Source organism: Sturnira hondurensis, unplaced genomic scaffold, assembly GCF_014824575.4.
Source record: "Sturnira hondurensis isolate 20B ecotype Veracruz unplaced genomic scaffold, ASM1482457v3 Scaffold0013450, whole genome shotgun sequence".
In the NCBI taxonomy this organism is placed as follows: Eukaryota; Metazoa; Chordata; class Mammalia; order Chiroptera; family Phyllostomidae; genus Sturnira; species Sturnira hondurensis.
The window spans coordinates 1,435-20,716 of NW_028086081.1; the positions used below are offsets into that span (position 1 = coordinate 1,435).

General features: G+C 56.0%; 3 protein-coding genes across 3 annotated transcripts; all 3 read left to right on the top strand.

Moving 5' to 3' along the window:
- Positions 1-2,124: 2,124 nt before the first annotated feature.
- On the top strand, positions 2,125-4,000 carry LOC118997761 (leukocyte immunoglobulin-like receptor subfamily A member 6; the record flags this gene model as incomplete). The annotated part of the gene is made up of 4 exons (XM_037061619.1): positions 2,125-2,409; positions 2,562-2,867; positions 3,093-3,374; positions 3,665-4,000. Coding segments are annotated over 4 exons (1,190 nt in total), but the record flags the coding sequence as incomplete, so codon positions are not given.
- Positions 4,001-4,556: 556 nt separating this feature from the next.
- LOC118997762 (leukocyte immunoglobulin-like receptor subfamily B member 5) lies at positions 4,557-6,891 on the top strand. The gene is made up of 5 exons (XM_037061620.1): positions 4,557-4,560; positions 5,094-5,216; positions 5,789-5,841; positions 6,222-6,383; positions 6,463-6,891. Exons 1-5 carry the CDS (start codon positions 4,557-4,559, stop codon positions 6,607-6,609), a joined length of 489 nt encoding a protein of 162 aa, XP_036917515.1. The 3' UTR covers positions 6,610-6,891.
- A 10,301-nt stretch (positions 6,892-17,192) lies between these two features.
- LOC118997763 (leukocyte immunoglobulin-like receptor subfamily A member 6) lies at positions 17,193-19,268 on the top strand (the record flags this gene model as incomplete). The annotated part of the gene is made up of 5 exons (XM_037061621.1): positions 17,193-17,342; positions 17,464-17,499; positions 17,688-17,972; positions 18,629-18,925; positions 19,179-19,268. Coding segments are annotated over exons 1-5 (742 nt in total), but the record flags the coding sequence as incomplete, so codon positions are not given.
- Between the last annotated feature and the right edge of the window lie 14 nt (positions 19,269-19,282).

Genomic DNA, 19,282 nt, shown 5'->3' on the forward strand with positions numbered 1-19,282 from the left:
GGGACAGAGCATCTGGGTGGACAAGAAGAGGCTCAGCCACACATCTGACTCCAGGACTCAGGGGCCAGAGCAGGCCTGCAGCTTCTGTGTGGGGGTGAAAGATAATCTCGCATGTGCTCTCTTCCAGGGCTGTGTCGGGGCCCGTGGCACCAGGTCCAGGCAGGTGAGTCGTCCCCCAGACCTCCTACTTCAGCACAAAACTGCCCCTAGGCAGCTGGGGGACACACACTGGGTCTGGGCTGATGGTGAGCAGTGTGGGAGGGGCCTTGGAGTGACAGCCGGGGAAACTGAGGGGACAAGGCCCCCCCTGACCCTGCAGGTCTGATCCCTTTCCAGCAGTTCCCCCCAAACCCTCCAACTGGGCTGACCCAGGGCGAAACAGTGAGGTCAGCAATGGGGGGATCCCACCCCATAAATGATGGAGAAGATGGGGAACCCCCACTCTCTCCATGCCTCACCCCACCTGAGGGTCCATCCAGGGCTGGTGAATGCAGGGAAGACACTAAAGTGTGTGAAGGAACAACATTTGAGGGACATGTATTGGACCATAGGAGACAGGAGGAGGCAGGCCCACCCACAACCTCCCCTCTTCCTGTGTCCTGCAGCAGCTGGGGTCTGCAGACCCTCTTCCACACAGACAAGCTTCATGTCTGCTGGGTAGCAGAGTCCTCATAGCCCAGAGGAGACAGACTCCACCAGGCTTCTGCTATTTCTCACTTTATATTTCAACACATCACTTTGGCCTCTTGTCTCAAGCAGCAGGGAGGTCACTGGGTCCCATGTGATCAGCAGGGAGGAAATACATGAAGGGGAAGATGCCCAGCTCAGAGGGGGAGAAAAGAGCAGGAGCCACTCCTGCCTCTGTCTGTGTTGCTGACTCAAGGCCCCTGAGCTGTTCTGGTCCCTGTGGAATAAATCCCACCTCGGAGTTGGAGTCACGGAGGCCTCTCATTATCAGTCAGGGTGATGGGGTTCCTCTGACACTTTAAATCAAAGTAGAGTACACAGAGCCCCTTCACTGAACCCCAGTGACAACATCCTACCTGTCTCTGGGACTCGCATCTCCCATCTATCAGAGTAGAATCCACTCCAGGATTAGAAAAAGCTTGGTCAGTTTAGAACTCTGATGCCAGAGAATCCCTGTGGGAGAAAGAACATGAGCCCAACCTGGGCTTGTCCTGTCTCCATGGGAGACCCCTGTCATTACCTGGGTGTGGGAGGATGGCCGGGCTCCTGCTCCGTTTCCATGACACCAGCTGGTCAGCTGGGTCAGGTCATCCTCCAAAACACCTCCCAGCAGAAGTCCCATCAGTGCCCCCTCCCCCTCCCAGAGTTCCCTGCACGGCCTGTGACTTCATTGGTCACATCATCAGGGCCTGTCTGTGATCCACAGAGATCTGTGTTGTCATGCAGGTGTGCATCTAAAGATTTTGTTTTTCCTTTATCTTTTTGCTACTTTCTTACCAATATTCCAATTACAGTACAAACTAAATGAACACTTGGAGGATATGTTAAATTTGGCAATTCTCAAAGCCAAAAATGCCTGTGTTGTACACAGTCACTTATTTATCTTTTTGAGAAGAAAAACTGATGAAAGAAGAAAGGAACGAGACATGGAAATTATGTTCCCGAGTCAGAGACACAAGGAGGCAGCTGAGGGGGAGCATTGCAGACGCACATCCAGCCGTCACTCCTTCACAGCCTGACCTTCAGGACAAATTGAGGTCCCCCGTGTGCATCTGGGCTTTCCACAGCAATGCAAGTCCAGACCCAGAGATGCTCTCCTGGGGGAATGGAGTTGAGTCCCATTAGTCTGAGAGACACATTGAAGATTATAAAAGAGATGACCTACGCCATCCTACACCTCTTCTCTCATATCTTATCAGTTGGAGGAAAATCACACAGGGACTCTCTTCCGGGGCCGCATCGGGGCCCAGAGGACAAGGTCCAGGCACGTAAGTCAACCCGCAGACCTGCTTCAGCACAAAGATGCCCCTGGGCAGATGGGGACACACAGTGGGCCTGAGCTGATGGTGACCAGTGTGGGAGGGGCCTTGGAGTGACAGCCGGGAAACTGAGGGGACAAGGATACCCCCTGATGCTGTACCTCTGATTCTTTTCCAGCGCTTCCTCCCAAACCCTCCATCTGGGCTGACCCAGGCCCCATCATCAGCAACAGGAGCACTGTGACCATCTGGTGTCAGGGGTCTCTGCAGGCGGATGGCTACAATCTGTATAAAGAGAGGAGTTCTGAGCCCTTGGATGCGAGCATCCCACAGGCTTCCAGCAACAAGACCGGGTTCCTCATTCAGTCCATGAGCCCACAGCACACAGGGCTGTACCAGTGTGCGTACAGCACTGGGGGCAGGCTGTCTGAGAGGAGTGAGCCCCTGTTCCTGGTGGTGACAGGTAAGGGGGACCCGGGTCTTCTCCCCACTGTGGGCTCCCCTCAGAGGATGAAGGGGACAGCTGGGGCTTTAGGGGGCCTCACCCCTCCCAGCCCACACCCGGGGAAGGTGGGGTGACAGTCCCCTCTAACTCAGATACTCCTTCTCCCTCAGGAGAGTACAGTGCACCCTACCTCTCAGCCCATCCAGGCCCAGTGGTGACCTCAGGAGGGAACGTGTCCCTCTTGTGCACCTCACAGTCCACACTGGACACGTTCCACCTGCTGAAGGAGGGAGGGGCTGAGCCACCCGAATGCAGGAAATCAGAATGGAGATCCCATGAGAGGAGGAGGCAGGCTGTGTTCCCTGTGGGCCCCCTGAGCTCCTCCCATGGGGGGACCTACAGATGCTATGGTTCCTCCGGCTCCAACCCCAATGTGTGGTCACACCCCAGTGACCCCCTGCACCTTGCGGTCACAGGTGAGGTGGCCCACACTTGGCTTCAGTTCTTTCCTGGGCCCCAAATAACTGATCTAAACCTTGTTCCTAGGAAAGCTGTGGGGGTTGTCGGGGTCACTGACAGGAGTTTATTGGGGACAGAACCACAGGGAGGAGACTTAGGAAGGGACAAGTGAGATCTCTCCCTGTAGCCCCAGTGGGTGGTGGGTGATTGTGTTCCCCGGGTAAAAATGACATTCTCCCCAGGTGTGTACAGGGAGCCCTCCCTCTCCGCCCAGCCAGGGCCCCTGCTGCTGCCTGGAGATGACCTGACCCTCCAGTGTCACTCAGAGCTCGGCTTTGACAGATTCGCTCTGACCAAGGAAGAGGGGCCCACACCCCCCCAGGGTCTCCATGGGCAGCACAGCCCCAACTTCCCCCTGGGCCCTGTGAACCTCACCCACGGGGGCCGGTACAGGTGCTACAGTGGACACAACCTCTCCTATGTGTGGTCGGCCCCCAGCGCCCCCCTGGACATCCTGATTGCAGGTGAGGAGCCCTGCCCCGCCCCCTGTCCTGACTGTCTGCTCAGGGCCAGACTGGGGTTACAGTGGTGGTGATGGGGTCCAGGCAAGGGTCCTGGAGCAGTGAATGAGGGGGGCTGAGGTCTGGGGGAGGGAGTAGCAGCCATGGAGATAAAATGCACCCAGCCAGAGGGACTGAGAGGAGCTGAGAGGGGTCACAGACAGCATCCCTGGGGAAGGACACAGTCCCTCAGCTCAGGGACAAGGGTAATGTAGGGAGTGTGACTCTGCACATCACAGCCCTCCTCTCCCCAGGAAAGGACAGGAAACCCTCCCTCTCAGCCCAGCCAGGGCCCTCAGTGCCCTGGGGAGCGACCGTGACCCTGCAGTGTCGATCTGAGGTCAGGGCTGACATCTTCCACCTGCACAGGGAGGGGTCCCTGGACCCTCCCCAGCAGCTTCGTCTGCAGGACACAGCCGCCCCCTCTCAGGCCAACTTCACCATCAGCCCTGTGACCTGGGGCCACCACAACGGGACCTACAGGTGCTACAGCTCACTCAGCTCCTCCCCCTTCCAGCTGTCACAGCCCAGTGACCCTCTGGAGCTCCTGATCTCAGGTGAGCATCCCTAGCCCCACCCCTGTGTCCTCCTGGTCAGGTCAGCACCCTGTGCCCCAGGGAACTTTTGGCTGGATACAGAGTGAGGTGGTCTCTGAATGAGGGTCAGCCTGAGGGACTCTCACCTCACAGAGGGTTGAACAACCAGAACCACCTCACTGCTGCCTGAAATTCATCACCCATGTGGGACCCAGACAGGTTCCAGGGCCCAGGGAGGCTGGAGAGGCCTCAGGCTAAGCAAAAGGAGGAAAGACCAGGGGCACCCATCCCGATCCCCCTCCTCCCAGAGACTAAGACGCTGAGACAAGCATGCTGTATAGCAGAGGCCTTGCTCCCAGAGAGAACATCACCCTCACTGGCACACTTCTCTCCCAAAGAGGCTGGGGGCCAGACAGACATGTTGGGTGGGGGATCACGGGGCCCCAAGGGATGTGAGGCAATCAGCTAATGGGTGGGGGGTCATGGAACAGGGAGATGCTATGGTCCCACCCATGGGAAGGGCAGCCAGGGTGAAGCAGGGTGAAGGCAGCCCCCACCACTTACCCCCATCCTGAATTTTTGGGAGGTTCCTGAGGATGGAGAATCCCCCATGGGTGGGTCTGGGGAATCCACAGACAGGCCTGCAGATCGATCAGTGAGAGTGTATGTGGGGAGGTGGGGGGTGTGTCCCTGGGGACAGGGGCTGAGTCCTGTGCAAGTTCAGGCGCCTCTGGAGGCTCAGACTTGGCCACGCCCTTCCCCCCTCTGTGCCTCCAAGTCCCAAGCGTAGAAGGAGAGATTCGGGGTCCAGGGCTTAGATTTCCTTCAGTTCTGGCTCTGACCTCCTAGAAAGGGGCCTCCCAGGGAGCCCAGCACTCGAAGCTTGTGTTCACCTGGAGGAACAGGAGGACAGCACAGGAACCCACATCCCGGGGTCCAGTCCCAGCCCTGCCCCGACCAGGCTGGGTGACCGGGGGCATGTGGCTAACCTCTGGGCCACAGTGACTGGATGGCGAGGGGGTCAGCCATTCCTGGTGCACCAGGGCTGGGAGGTCAGAGCACATGAAAGACAGACCCCAGCACATGCCTCACACACAGTAGGTGCTCATTAAATGGCACCCTTGGTTCACTCACAATGTCACACCAGCTCAAGGTCTCGACCGGTCCCTGAACGTCCTGATTGGGGTCTCGGGGGCCCTCGTCCTGCTGCTCTCCCTCCTCCTCTTCCCCCTCCTCCGACACCGGTGTCAACGCAAAGGCAGGACGTCAGGTGAGTAGGGCATGGGGTGACCTGGGTCACAGGAGAGAGGGGCTCAGAGCACCTGGCACAGGAAATCAAATAGATGGAGAAGGCACACTGAGCAACGGATTTCTCCAGAATCTCACATCAGAAATCTGGAAAGAATACACTTAATGTCAGTACATGTATAAAAGTTCAGGTAAACCTCTGTTGTCTTCAATCTCCTGAAATATGAAATACACACACAAGTGTGTGTCAGGGTTTCCTTCATTCCTCGGGAATCACTCCAGGAGGGGTCCCTTCCCTCCCAAGGCTGACACTGCCCCTCTTCACCAGCCCAGACAGAGGCTGATGCCCAAAGCTCCCATCTGTGAGAGGAAAGGACCCTTACCCTGTGGGAGGGGGCACAGGGATTTCAGAAGCCAATGAGGGAGGGGACAGCCTGGGAGAGTGTGGGGGTCAGAGGTGAGGACTGATATTCATAGCATGACCTGGCCCCGCACCTCACCCCTGGGTTAGCGGCCCACCTGGGAGAAGGCTGGTCTGCAGCCCTGAGCACTCAGGGTCCCTGCCAGGAGACACACCCCACTCTGTCCCAGCAGGTGCTGCCCTGAAGGACCCACAGCCTGGGGAGGGCCTAGAGCTGGACCCTCAGGTGAGACCCCTGCTTCTCTCCAGGACACCCACCAAGAACCTTCCTGTTGCCCAGTTCGCTGCAGTGGTCACTTCCATTGGGAAGGAGAGTGTGTGGTCTGGGCAGGGAACAGACAAAACAGCAGGTGCAAAGGTCCAGAGGCAGGACCTGCTGCTTCAGACAGATGGGCCCTGGAGCAAGAGCTGCATGAGCAACAGAGAGTGTGTTAGGTTAAGAATCAGAACTGCAGAAGCTTCCAGATGCCCCAAGGCTCAGGAAGTACCTGAAGATTCTATCCTAAGAGAGACTTAATCTGATTTAAAGTTTAAATCAGGAATCTGGCTACACGTGGAAAATTGACTGGAATCAGAGACGCTGGTTCTGTCTCACTGTCTCTGCAGCAGAACGGGCCCGATGACAATTCGAAGCAAGTGACCTACGCCCAAGTGAACTTCAGATCAAGACTCAAGCAAGGAGTGGCCACTTCTCCTTCCCCCCTGTCAGAGGAGTTGCCAGACAGGAAGGGAAGACAAACAGAAGAGGACAGACAGATGGACAGTCAGGTGGGTCCCGTCCTCTCCAGGCCCCAGGCTTCCCCAACCCCAACCCCCTTTCACCCCTCTCACTGTCCCCCTGCTCCAGGCTGCTGCCTCTGAAGGCCCCCAGGATGTGACCTACGCCCAGCTGACCCTCATGACCCCCAGACGGAAGACGGGTGCACCCCCTTCCTCCCCATCACACCAGCCCTCAGATGAGCCCAGTGTGTACGCGACTCTGGCCGCCCACTAGCCCTGGGAGGACCCAGACCCCACACTCCAGGGAGGGAGCCTGCAGGGACCCCAGAAGGTACAGGAGCTGCCCCTAAGGACACTCAGGAACGCTCCAGCCAGCCTGGGGACCTGACAGGCACCCCCAGCAGCTTCTGGGACCCTCCAGAGTCCCCTGATCATGCATTCACAGATAAGTACTATCCATACACTTTGGAACCAAAGCAACAGACTTCTCAAGAATTAATGTGTGTGTCCTGGCTGGTGTGGTTCAGTGGGTTGAGGGATGGCCTGTGAACCAAATGATCACAGGTTCAATTCCCAGTCAGGCCACATGCCCAGGTTGTGAGCCAGACCACACTAAGGGGAGTGTGAGAGGCAACCACACATTGATGTTTCTCTCCCTCTCTTTCTCCTTCCCTTCCACTCTTTCAAAAAAAAGAAATATAATATTATTTGTAATTTTTAAAAAGGGATGCATGAATATGGACTGGATAAACATCCCAAGAATGAGGATATCTGATTTCAGGAATGAATGAATGGTTTTAGAGTCAAAAACTCATTCAGTGAAATTCAACATTAAAAGAAATAGCAAAAAAGAAAATTACATCAACAAATGCAACCCTTTTGTTAAATCCCTGCACCAATTTATAATGACAAACTCTTCAGAAGTGAAAGGGTATTATCTATAACTTATCAAAGCATCATTCAAACACTTTGTAAACAAGATAGTGTTTAAGGTAAAAACTAGAAAACTTTTGGACTTCCACCAAGATGGAGGCATAGGTGGAAACACTGTGCCTTCTCCCACAACCAAGTTTGAATACACAAAGGTTTAGTAAAGAAAGACACAGCCAAAGAACAGAACATTGAACTATACGGAAGTCCGACAACGACTAACCCTTCAACGGGGACGGTAAGAGGGGCGGAGCCAGCAGCGGAGCAGGGTCTGGCAGGACAGATCCCCCGACCCAGGCACACAGGTAGCCCCGACCCAGTCGAGGTGTGAGGCAGACTGACCGCCAAGGCACATTTGCGCACAGTGAGACAGACCGCACAGGCCCCAGCGGGCAAACCTAGTGGTGGAGGGCTGACGGCAGCGGTGGCACACTCGCGTGCAGTGGGACGAAACATGCAGGCCGGGTGAGAGTGACAGCTGCGGCACCTGCATCAGCAGCGGTGGGAGGCGAAGAGGGAACCACCATGGCTCCTCTTTGACCCCGCCCCCACATTCAGCCCAGGGCAAAGCTGTCAGTGTGGAGCCGGACCCCAGCACAGCCTCCACGCATCCAAGGCTTGTGGGCTGCACCAGCCAGGCCCCATAGCCCAGGTTTTGTGGGGGAGGGAGGGAACGCCCCCCATGGCAGATGTGACACCACCACCCCCACAGCCTTCTTCTTGGGGCCCACATTCCCTACCCTCTTACCCCCCAGACTACACAGTGGAGAATCTCATCTGCATGGGTGTGACTGCATGGGTCCTGGTGGTCCTCGGGGTGCTGCTGCTTCAGGCTCTGAACATTGAGAGGAGGGCCCAGGCTGCAGCCAGGACAGAAACAGAGGGGACAGGGCACTATTCAGAGAGAGGGAGCCATGGGGCCCGTCTGCTGACCCAGGAGGAGGTGAAGGACAGTCTGACCACAGGTGGGGAAACTGTCTGCTGACTTGTCCAGGGGAGCAGACAGGACAGATGAGGTTTGGGGACAAGAAATGTGAGCCCTGTTCCTGTGGAGACCCCTCCTCCTTCCCACTGTGGGGCTGCCCCTCCTCATCCTCACTGATTCCCCTTGACTGTCCTTCTGTTCTCCCCCTGTGACAGGAGGGGCTGCGCCACATGGCTGGTCTGGGTTCCCAGCCACACACCCCTTCATGCTGGATCCCACTCACACAAACAAATGTGGTGTCTTCATAACCCGGGAGGGTTTTTAAGCCATAAAAACAAAGTACCAACACCTGCTACCTGGTGGGGGAACGTCAACAGTCTGCAGCTGAGTGACAGGAGCCACACAGAAAAGATCACGTCTTCTGTGACTGCATTTGTGGGAAGTGTCCAGGAGGAGGACACCCACAGAGACGGGAGTCAGGTGGGCTGGTCGGGGGCTGACGAGGAGGAGAGATGGGAGCCTGAAGGCTTTGTGCTATTTGGAGGCAGGGTTATACAAATTCCTTATTAAAACAATCTAAAAGTTGTGGTTGAGACACTGTGTGTTGAATACATTTTCATAAATTCTGTATTTTAAAAGGATCAGATCTATGTTACATGAATTTACATCATTAGAAAGAAATGCAAGTGTATGGCCACGGTTCCCTGTGGACCATTTTGGCCTTACAAGTGGCCCCAGGTCCCCAGGCAGTTTCATGGGAGGCGGGACTCCCACCAGGTCCGAGGTGCCCTCAGTGCCCAGGGCTCAGGCTCAGCCCCTGGTGGGATTCCCACCCTCACTCCTGAGTGTGGTGAGTCCAGGGTCCAGCATGAGCAGCGTCCTTCCTGTCTCCCCTCAGTCTGGGCTCACCTGCCATTCAACCCAGGATGCCCTGTAGATAATGATGCCCCCTGAGGGCCTGGGGGATATGTATTTGGCTTCCGGGTAGCCCTTCCTCCTTCAAGTCTCTCCCATCTGCATCTTAATCAGGGCCAGAAACAGCTGGGGCCTCTCCACGTCTCAGGCTCTGCTGACCCTCACAACCCCCGTGAGAGCTGAGCTTCCACCCTTGTCTGCAATGAGGGAAAAGGGAGAGGGAAGTGACTGGCTCAGAATGCATGGCCAATTATGTTTCCCCTCGCCTTAGATTAAAATCCCTGAATTGTCTGCAACTGCTGCTACTGCCCAGCACATGGAGACGGAGTGACCAGGGTCAGCTGCAGGGCTACCCTCACAGAGCAGGGCAGTGAGGAGGCAGACGTGCTCAGGGGCCTGGATGGGACAGATGGAGAGAAGGTCTCCTGCTCACAGAGATGAGGAAGTCAGAGAGGGGAAGTGGGGGGGAGAGTCCAAACCACACACCCAGCCAGGAGGATGGGTGGGTATCTCTGTGGGTCAGGTGACCATGGTGTTATCTGCTTTCCACGCCTCCTGCCCCTCAGTGGGCGGTCAGTCATGGGACAGCCTCATAGGCTCCCCAGGCCATGCAGACAGAGATCAGACAAACCCTCAGCTCTTCTCTCTCTTCCCCCCAGTGGTGAACAGGCCCACAGCTCTGACCCTGAGACCCTCTTTCTGGGACCCAGTTCCCCTCCACAGTCACACTACCGTGAAGACCCAGGACATTGTGTGGGTGTGACCCCATCAGCCTCCTCTCTGGTCCCCTGAGATCCTTCAGTCCCAGCTGAGGGGTTTCACTCCCATGCACCTGAACTTGCCTGTCACAGACCCTCCCTGCACAAAGTCTTGCCACAGGTCCCGACCTCACTCCAGCCCAGTCTAGTGGGCACACCTGCTGGTCCATGTCATTGGAGATGAGGCTGAGCTGACCTCTCCACCCCAAGCAGAGCCAACTGGTCCTACAAAGCAGACCCTTCCCGGTGCCCACCTCCCCTCCCCTCCCCAGACTCATGGCCACACTGGGCCTGTCATGGGCACCCCCTGAGCCCATCAGAACAGAACACACTCTACACACCCCCTAGACCAATATAATGACAGGGAAATGTCCCCACATTTTCTTGCTCAGCTTCAATGGTATTTGTGTTCTGGGATGTGTGTTGGGTTTCGGGAGAAATTCTCACAAACCACACAGAGTACTGATCAGCTCATTACCTCGTGTTAGATGAGGGCTGGAGTTTTATCCCAGTTTAGCATCCAGTCCTCACTCCTGCAGCCTGTTCCCACAGAACGTCATCTTCTCAAAGCAGCAACCTGCTCACACATTCCTTTACTGAAAAGTGTTCCCGTGCCTGAAAGATCAAACCCAGGAGTCCCTGCAGGGAGCAGGGGCCCCAGGGAGCAGGGGTCCAGCACAGCCTGGTGACTCACAGCTCTGCCAATAATCAGCCTCCTCCTGGTCAAAGGTCCTCTGACCCTCCTGTGCTGACCCCTGGTGTGTCTGATCCCTCCCTCACCCCCAGGTCCCCACACTCCATGGCGTCCACCTGTTATGGAGTCTCTCTGTGCTCCATTTTCCTCCTTCTCTGAAACTTACCAACACAACACCCACATCATCCATTGCCTACATATTTGTACTGTCTGGTGTCACTAACCAGCCCTGGGTGTGTCCAGGGGAGGAGTCGGTCACCTTCCCTAATGAACTTCCTGCCTGGACAGGGCACCTGCTCAGTAAACACTGCTTGGTTGCTGGGATAGACCCTCTGTTCTCACCCCCATGACCTGGGGCTCAGCCCACATCACAGGTTCGGACCCACACCTGGGCTCACCCTCCATCTCTGGTCCACTTTCCTGTAGGACATTTTTCTTCCTTTTATCACCCACATTTGCTGATTCTGTACATCTATGGTCAGACAATCAATCTGTTTTTACAACTGGTGAAATGGATAAATACCAGCAGTAGTTTGGATGGATGGACACAGACAACACAGTGGTGGTCCCCAGGGGGAAGGGTCAGACACAGGAGGGTGAAGAGAGTGAAATATATGGTGAGGAGAGATTGGATTTTGGAAGAACGCAGCGCTGTATACAGATGATGTGTTATAGAACTGTGTGCTTGAAACCTCTGTAACATTTTGAGGATTTTATTTATTATTTTTAGAGAGGGGAAGGGAGGGAGGGAGGGAGGGAGAGAAACATCCATGCGCCACAGAAACACAGATTCTTTGCCTCTGAGACGGGGTCAACAGCCCTCAGCCTGCGACCTGGCTCACACCCCAGCCGTGAGCCCTGACCGAGAACGGAGCAGGGGACCCTTTGGTTCGCAGGCCAGTGCTCCACGCAGAGTCACAGCAGCCAGACCTGAAACTTATGTAATTTTTTAAACTAATATGACCCCCATTAAATTTAATTTTAAAGGACTACTTTGGAGCAAATAAATCCAACACCACCGCGAAAAACCGTGCCTGGTCCCGTGAAGAACTGCCCCGTGTATCCGATGATGTACTTGGGGTGTTTTCTCCAGAAACGCCATGAGTCTGGAAGAACAACTGGTGTGTGAAATAGCGGTCAAGCCCTGTGTTTGTAAACCAGCTCCCAGAAAACATCGCTGTTGTTTTTCGGGTTTTTTTCAGAAGCATTTGCCTAATTCCTGGGTGGAAAAGCTCCTCGAGGGCCGTGAGAGCCCGCGCCTCCCTCCCTCCTGTGCCCCTGCCTTCTCCCCCTCTGTCAGATTCACTCAGTCCCAGCTGGGCACCCCTATGGACCAGCTGGCGGCGGTGACCGGCGCGGGTTCCTTCGCCCCGACGTGCTCAGGGCCCCCTCCGAGGGCGCACTGAGCGTGGCCACCAGAAGGGCCGACAGCGCTGGCCCCGCCCAGGGCCTGAGTGTGCGCAGAGGGTCTGGAGTCGGGTCCCAAAGCAAAGGCAGCTCCAGCCCTGCTAGCCGCCCGGATCCTGGTCCACCTGCCTGGCGGGGCCCCGGAGTCTCGGGGAGAGGCCACGCTGTCTTCCCGGAACCTGTCTCTCTGGTCCCTGTCCTCCCTCACCGGGTCCCTGCACTAGGCCTGCGCCGCTGCCGCCAGGAGCCACCACACTCCCTTCAGGGGCTGCGCCAAAGCTCCTACTCGCCTGCGCCCCTCACGCCGCCCCGCGAACCCACAGGGGTGAGCGCCCTCTGCCTGCGACTCGCCAGCCTGCTACGAGGAGTCCGTGCGCTCCGACCAGGCCGGCCGCCGGGGGCTGCACAGGGGGGACAAATGCTTCACCCGCAGCGACGGCCTCTCCAAGCTACAGCGCTGCCACCTCGGCTTGCACGGTCACTGCTGAGACGCTCGAGACCCGCAGCCACTCGCCCAGCCACTTGCTGCCTATCAGCCTGGCCAGAGCCCGGCGTTCAGCCCAGCCCTCAGCCCAGCCCCGGCTGGCCTGCAGGGCCCTGTGTAGCCCCCCTCGAGCTGGCCGGCCCAGAGCACCACATATTGTTGCCTGGACCATAAGCCCTACGCTTATGGTCCAGGCAGTCTTCCAGCGATTCCCTGAGGACCCTTAGATGCCTGTGAGCTCCTCAAGAGAGCTAGGAAGAGGCCTGAGACTGGGCTGAGGTCAGCTGCACCTTGAAGATGGCCATCCGGCATGGGTGGCTGGGGCCTGTGCCTGCAACAGCCATGGCCTATTTTTTTAAAAAACATAAAAATAAATAAAAGGCAGAGTCTACCAACAACTGGCCAAATACACAAAGATGGGGACAAGACACACAACCTGATTANCAATAGCGCTTGAGCCCTGGCTGGTGTGGCTCAGTGTCTTGAACACCCGACTGTGAATCAACAGGTTCAATTCCCAGTCTGGGCACACGCCTGGGTTGTGGGCCAGGTCCCCCGTCTGGGGCACATGAGAGGCAACCACTCATTGATGTTTCTCTCCCTCTTCCTCCTTCCCTTCCCCTCTACCTAGAAATAAATAAATAAATAAATATATTTTTTAAAGATTTTATTTATTTATTTATCTTTTAGAGGGGAAGGAGAGAGGGAGAGAAACATCAGTGTATGGTTGCCTTTTGTGCGTCCCCTGCTGGGAAATGGCCTGCAGGGAAACCACCTGCAACCCAGGCATGTGCCGCGACTGGGAATCGAACCGCGATCCTCTGGTTCGCAGGCTTGCGCTCAATCCACTGAGCTACACCAGCCAGGGCTAAATAAATATTTTTTTAAAAGACCCTCAATACTGAACCAAAGTCATGGAGATCAACAATTTACCCAAGAGAGTATTCAAAAGAAACTCAATGAACTAAAGAAATGCAAGAAAACTCAATGAACCTGAAATGCAAGAAAGGAGCCTTGGGAGGGGAGGGCCCTGGGTTTCCAAAGGCCCTTGTCTTTCTCCATGAAGCCCCTCCCTGTGGCCGCCAGAGGGCACAAGAGAGTCCCCACAGGGCCTGTCATTCTCACGGTGAGACACAGCCTAGAACTTCCTGTGGAACAGGGGCCACAGTTCTCCCAGGTGAGTGTCTTGTTCTCAGGCAAAGCCAGGTGAGTCCAAGGGAGATGGTGCACCTACTGGCCCAGCAGGGGGTCTTCGAGGCCCTTCAGGAGGGGAGTCCTCACAGCTGCCTCCCCTGAGGCTCCTTGCTGGTTACAGGTACCTTCTCATACACCTTTAGCTCCTGCAGCTCAGCTGCCTCCCATTGCATGAGACTCCAGGTGACAGGCGTGGGTGGGAACAGCAGGGGACTCGGAGTCTGAACCCTCAGTTCCAGCTGAGGGGGTCACAGGGTGGCATGTGGAAGGTGGACAAGTCACAGGAACACATTTGAATCACCCCCAGACATGGACAACAGTGTGGGAATTGACCACGGAAGAGGGGCGTGGGATGGGTAGAGGAGGGCAAAGGGCAGGGGCGGGGGGGGTGCTGGGACCACTGTACTGGAATAACCATTAAAAATTATTTTAAAAAATAAACATTATTACACAAAGTAGTTGTGAAGCTCACATAAGATAACACAAACATAAATATTACTATTAGCCTTTTGCAACTTTGGGGACTGTGCCCTCTCACGATCACCGTGAACAAGGAGCATCTGGTGTATTTTCTCCCTCATTCTGGGTCCTTGAAAGGCTAAAATTTCCTGGGAACCACACGATTGTAAATCTTTTCTGACTGAGGGTCGGTGGGGGACCCTGGAAGGCCCCACCCACATCTCAGAGGCGGTGTTATCTACTTGCTGGGCTGGGGGAACAGGGGCCCCTGTGAGTGAGTGAGACCGGGATGGAGGCCAGGATGCTGCCCCAGGACCCAGCAGGACCAGGCTTGCCAGGGGACACAGGTCTCTCTGCTGCCCGTGGCTGGCTCTCTGCCACGGGCCGCAGGTACGGGCCGGACTGACCGAGGCCTCTGGCTTGGGCTGGCTGTGCAGTTGCTCTGAGGAAGGTCTTTTACTTCAGCCCACATGGGAGATTCAGGGGTTGGTTCCAAAGCAGAAAGTTCTGAAAGAACCAGGAATACACAGAACCCCCTCCAGACGACTTCAGAGCAGCGACCCCCGGAAGCCCAGGAGGGGAGGACTCAAACACCGGGGGGCAGAGCTGACGGGGCTCAGTGCACAATCTCCACGGACACTCTGCTCCTGGACGTGTGTCCCCACTGTCTTCTGGCATTGCCCTTCACTGTGAGGAACTCTGGGGTCTGCAAGCTTGTCATTCAGTAATTCGCATTTTCTGTAGAAAATAATGTTAGGAATTTTCTTAAGGACCCCCTGGCCAGGGCTTCTTGATTTTTATTTTCACTGAAATGCATATAATGTAATACCGAACATTTTAATGTGTGCAATTCAGTGTAAAATAGGATTCTTAAATTTTAATTTGCCATTCATTTGCTTCATTTACCACAAGAGGACAAGATACAGATTTCATTTCTATTTTGTTAACATTTTATTTATTTATTTATTTTTGGAGAGAGGGGCAGGGGAGGAGAAAGAGAAGGAGAGAAACATCAGTGTGTGGTGGCATCTCACATGCCCCCCACTGGGGACCTGGCCCGCAACCCAGGCACATGCCCTGACTGGGAATCAATATAGCGACCCTTGGTTCACAGGCCCACACTCAGTCCACTGACCTACACCAGGCAGGCCTGAGTTCATATTTACAAACATGTCTCCTGTTACTTAGCTGGTCTTCCTCATCTGTGTAAAATGGTCAATTATTGTTCTCTGGAGTTATAACTAAATGTCATGGTCACTTCTTTCCTTCTGACACCATAGATATGACGTTGGCCCTCCTCACTCTAGTCCCCAGGTACCTTCAGTCCTCACATCGGGTGTCCCTGTGCTGCATTCTGGAAGTTTCCTCAACATTGTGCTCCGCTGTCATAACTGGCCCATCAGCCGTGTCTCATCCTTGATGGGAAGAATAGTCTTAGTGTCTCCATTCTATCAGGTTGTTCAGCTCCCAGATTTCTAACTCCAGACACTCCTCTGCAAAACAATTCAAATTCTTGGCTCAAATATTGAATCCTTTCTTCCATTTTGAGATATTTACATGCAATTATCTGAAATCGCACTCATATTTCCTACTCGCTCTCTTTCATTTCCTGTGACAGTCCCCAGTGTCAGTAGACAGTGTCCCTAGCTCTGTCTGTCATCATTAGGATTTCTCCACTGTCCACTCTGGTAGGAGTCTGTCCCCTCACACACCTGGTCTCCCTCAGATTCTCCAGGGCTGTCCCGGGAGTCAGGCTGACCAGGGGCTGTGGCAGCGGCCCCTGCCCCGTGCAGTCCGCCCTCTCACTCAGCACCTGCTCAATGTTCTGCCCACCAGGGCTGGTCCATGGGAACCTCACACACACACATGACACAGACACCCATGGCTGACATACAGGACTCTGTCTGCTTCAGGACACACAGGGCAGACGGCTCACTGCTGACCATGAACTTGGGGAGTGGGCAGAGTCATCTCAGACCAGGCACACAGCCACGGGGCAGGGACCACACTTCCAGCCTTCCCCTGCCCCCTGACCCCCTTCCTGTGAGGTCCTGGAGTCCCTTTCCTTTTACTCAGGGGGAGGGAACCATGTCCCTAGGACCCGGGGATAGTCCCGAGCACTACGGCCCCTCAGTTGCAGTCTCTCTTCTCCACTGCGGTTCCTTCTCCATTTGGGAACTTTCATTTCTCTTTCCTGCACGAGTCTGACCTACAAACTTTAGAGCTGTTGTGAGTAGCTGTGCTTGGTGTTCACAGCAGACATGGTCTCGAATGGGTTCTGCAATTCTGCCCTTGACCCTGGACACCTTGATCCTCTCATGTCCCAGCCCCTCACGTCCTCATCTGGTCTGGAAATGGAAGTCTCCCTCTGTGAACCAGCACCACGGACCCCCAGCCTCTGTGGGGACTGGGGTTTGTGACGACAGGATCCAGATGAGGAGACTGAGGCTCAGAGATAGGACATTAGCACACAGATCACGTGAGCAATGGTTGATGGTTATTTAAATAAGTATCTGCCGTAAGTAAAAATCGGGACTGTAAGCCAAATCAATATTCTGTGACGCTTCAAGGCAGGACCACAGCATGAGGAGGAGGCCTGAAACAGGAAACACGGGGCCCTGAGGGCGCAGGGGTCACTCAGAGACTTGTCCCCAGGAAGGTGGGTGGGCAGCGTTGCTAAGAAAAACAAGAAGTCGGTGAGGATGACGGATAGAAAGAAAAGCCCACTCTGGGCCAGAGGAAGGAACACGTTCCCTCCCATAGTTCTGTTTCCCCTTTGTGCTGTGTCACGGTGACACTCGCCTGAACTGCACAGTGAGGAGGGGACCGTGTCTCCGCTGAGCTGAACGCTGCAGAGACATCTCCAGGACCTGGTGACCAGTGTCCATGGGGAGGACCCACAGGGAGGGGTTGATGGTTGGGCTGAGGAGGAAGGGGACCTCATGAAGGAGGACCTGGGAGGCCATGGCCTGGGTCACCCCACTTGCAAGGGGCATCTCAGGAGGCTGAAGACTCATTTCTTCCTCCATCACGGGAACAAGGGCCGGACTCCTGGGGAGACACTGTCCCCTTCCTGAGGGGTTGGTGACGTGACCACCTCGTGACAGGGATGTCCAGCCTCCCAGAGACCACGCCCCGTGAGTCTGTCCACCCCGAGGACTCCGTGGTCTCTTCCTTCTGCACAGCTGGGTTCAGAGAGGAGACACCATGACTCTCAGCCTCACAGCCCTGCTCTGCCTCGGTGAGATGTCAGAGGGGAGGGGACGCCCTGCCCTGTCAGGACCCCAGGGCTCAGGAGGCTCCTGGGGAGGAGGGCTCTGCTCAGGACTCAGGGCAAATCTCTCACAGGGACTCTCTTGCAGGGCTGAGCCTGGGCCTGAGGACCCCAGTGCAGGCAGGTGAGTCTGTCCCCCGGGCTCCCAGGACCCTCTCTGCATACAGAACAAGGGGCTTCCCCATCTGGCAGGTGTGGGTGGAGAAAAGAAGTTCAGGATTCATGGACAGGGGACATCAGGGAAAGTCCTGGGGCTGCGATCTGGGGACTGGGGTAGGTATGTCTTGTGGCTCAATCTGTGATTCCTTCCAGGAACCCTTCCCAAACCCACCCTCTCTGCACAGCCAGGCCCCGCGATCTTCTGGGGGAGCTCAGTGACCATCTGGTGTCAGGGGACCCAGCAGGCCCAGAAGTTCCGTCTGCATAGAGTGGGAAGCCCAGCTTCCAGGGACAGATCACTGCCACAGGATCCTGGGAACAAGGCCAAGTTCCTCATCTCACAGATGACAGATCTCACTGCAGGGAGATATCAGTGTTCCTATCTCAGCCAAGGTGTCTGGTCAGAGCACAGTGACCCCCTGGACCTGGTGGTGACAGGTGAGAGGACACCAGGGTCCCAGCCTCAGGCTCTGCCCTCAAGAAGGGGGATGCTCTCAGGGGGTCTCCCCCTCACAGCCCAGCCCTGGGGGACATGAGGGAGGTGTGAGCCCCATTTAACATGCTGTCCCCTCCTCTCCTAGGAGTCTACAGCAAACCCAGCCTCTCAGCCCTGCCCAGCCCTGTGGTGACCTCAGGAGGGAACGTGACCCTCCAGTGTGGCTCATGGCAGGGATTTCACAGGTTCATCCTGTCCAAGGAAGGAGAAGACAGGCTCTCCTGGGCCCTGGACTCACAGTCCCATTACATTGGGCAGGTCCAGGCCCAGTTCACTGTGGGCCCCGTGACCCCCAGCCAGAAGTGGACATTCAGATGCTATGGCTGTTACAAGGACAGACCCCACACGTGGTCACTGCCCAGTGACACCCTGGAGCTCCTGGTCTCAGGCAAGTCACATCCTGGTCCCATCCATGTACTGAGGCACCAAATAGGTAACTGTGGTCTTTGCTGGGAGGGGAGCCCCATGCTGGGTGTGGTGAAGGGGACACAGGGGCTCCTGGGTCAGAGACACAGAGGGAGACAGGGGGACCGGGGGCCAGGCCAGCAGGAGGGTTCATGGGAGGAGCAGCCCTGTCACTCCCGTCTGGTCCCTGCAGGTGGCTCAGAGAGGCCCTCCCTCCTGACCCAGCAGGGCCCCATCGTGGCCTCTGGACAGAAGCTGACCCTCCAGTGTGGCTCTGACATCAGCTATGACAGATTCGCTCTGTCCAAGGAGGGGGGACAAGACCTCCCCCAGAGCTCTGTCCTGCAGCCCCAGGCTGGGCTCTCTCAGGCCAACTTCCCCCTGGGCTCTGTGAGCAGCTCCCATGGAAGCCGGTACAGGTGCTATGGTGGACGCAACCTCTCCTCTGAGTGGTCGGCCCCCAGTGACCCCCTGGACATCCTGCTGGCAGGTGAGGAGCCAGCAGGTTCAGTCAGGGACCCAGAGTCTGCTCGGGTCCTTCCGGGGGTGTGAGATGGTGATGGCCAGGACAAGGGGTGTGGGGTCCCCAGGGAGAGAGACAGAGAAATAGGGGATGGGAGGGGGAGGGGGAGACTCAGAGAAAACAGAGACAGACAGAGAGGAGGGTCTTCAGAGAGGGGCCTGGTGACTCTCAGGTCAGAACTTGGTGGGCAGCAGCCCCTCACCTGCCCCCCTCTCTCTAGGATGGTCCTCTGACAGACCCTCCCTCTCGGTGCAGCCGGGCCCCCTGGTGGACTCAGGAGAGAATGTGACCCTGCTGTGTCAGTCACAGAGCTGGAGGGACACT

What these genes read in the sequence shown, in the direction of transcription:
- LOC118997762 (XM_037061620.1), top strand. An exon ending in GCCTAGAGCTGGACCCTCAG is followed by an intron (nt 5,842 to 6,221) that starts GTGAGACCCCTG and finishes CTGTCTCTGCAG; the next exon opens with CAGAACGGGCCCGATGACAA. An exon ending in ACAGACAGATGGACAGTCAG is followed by an intron (nt 6,384 to 6,462) that starts GTGGGTCCCGTC and finishes CCCCTGCTCCAG; the next exon opens with GCTGCTGCCTCTGAAGGCCC.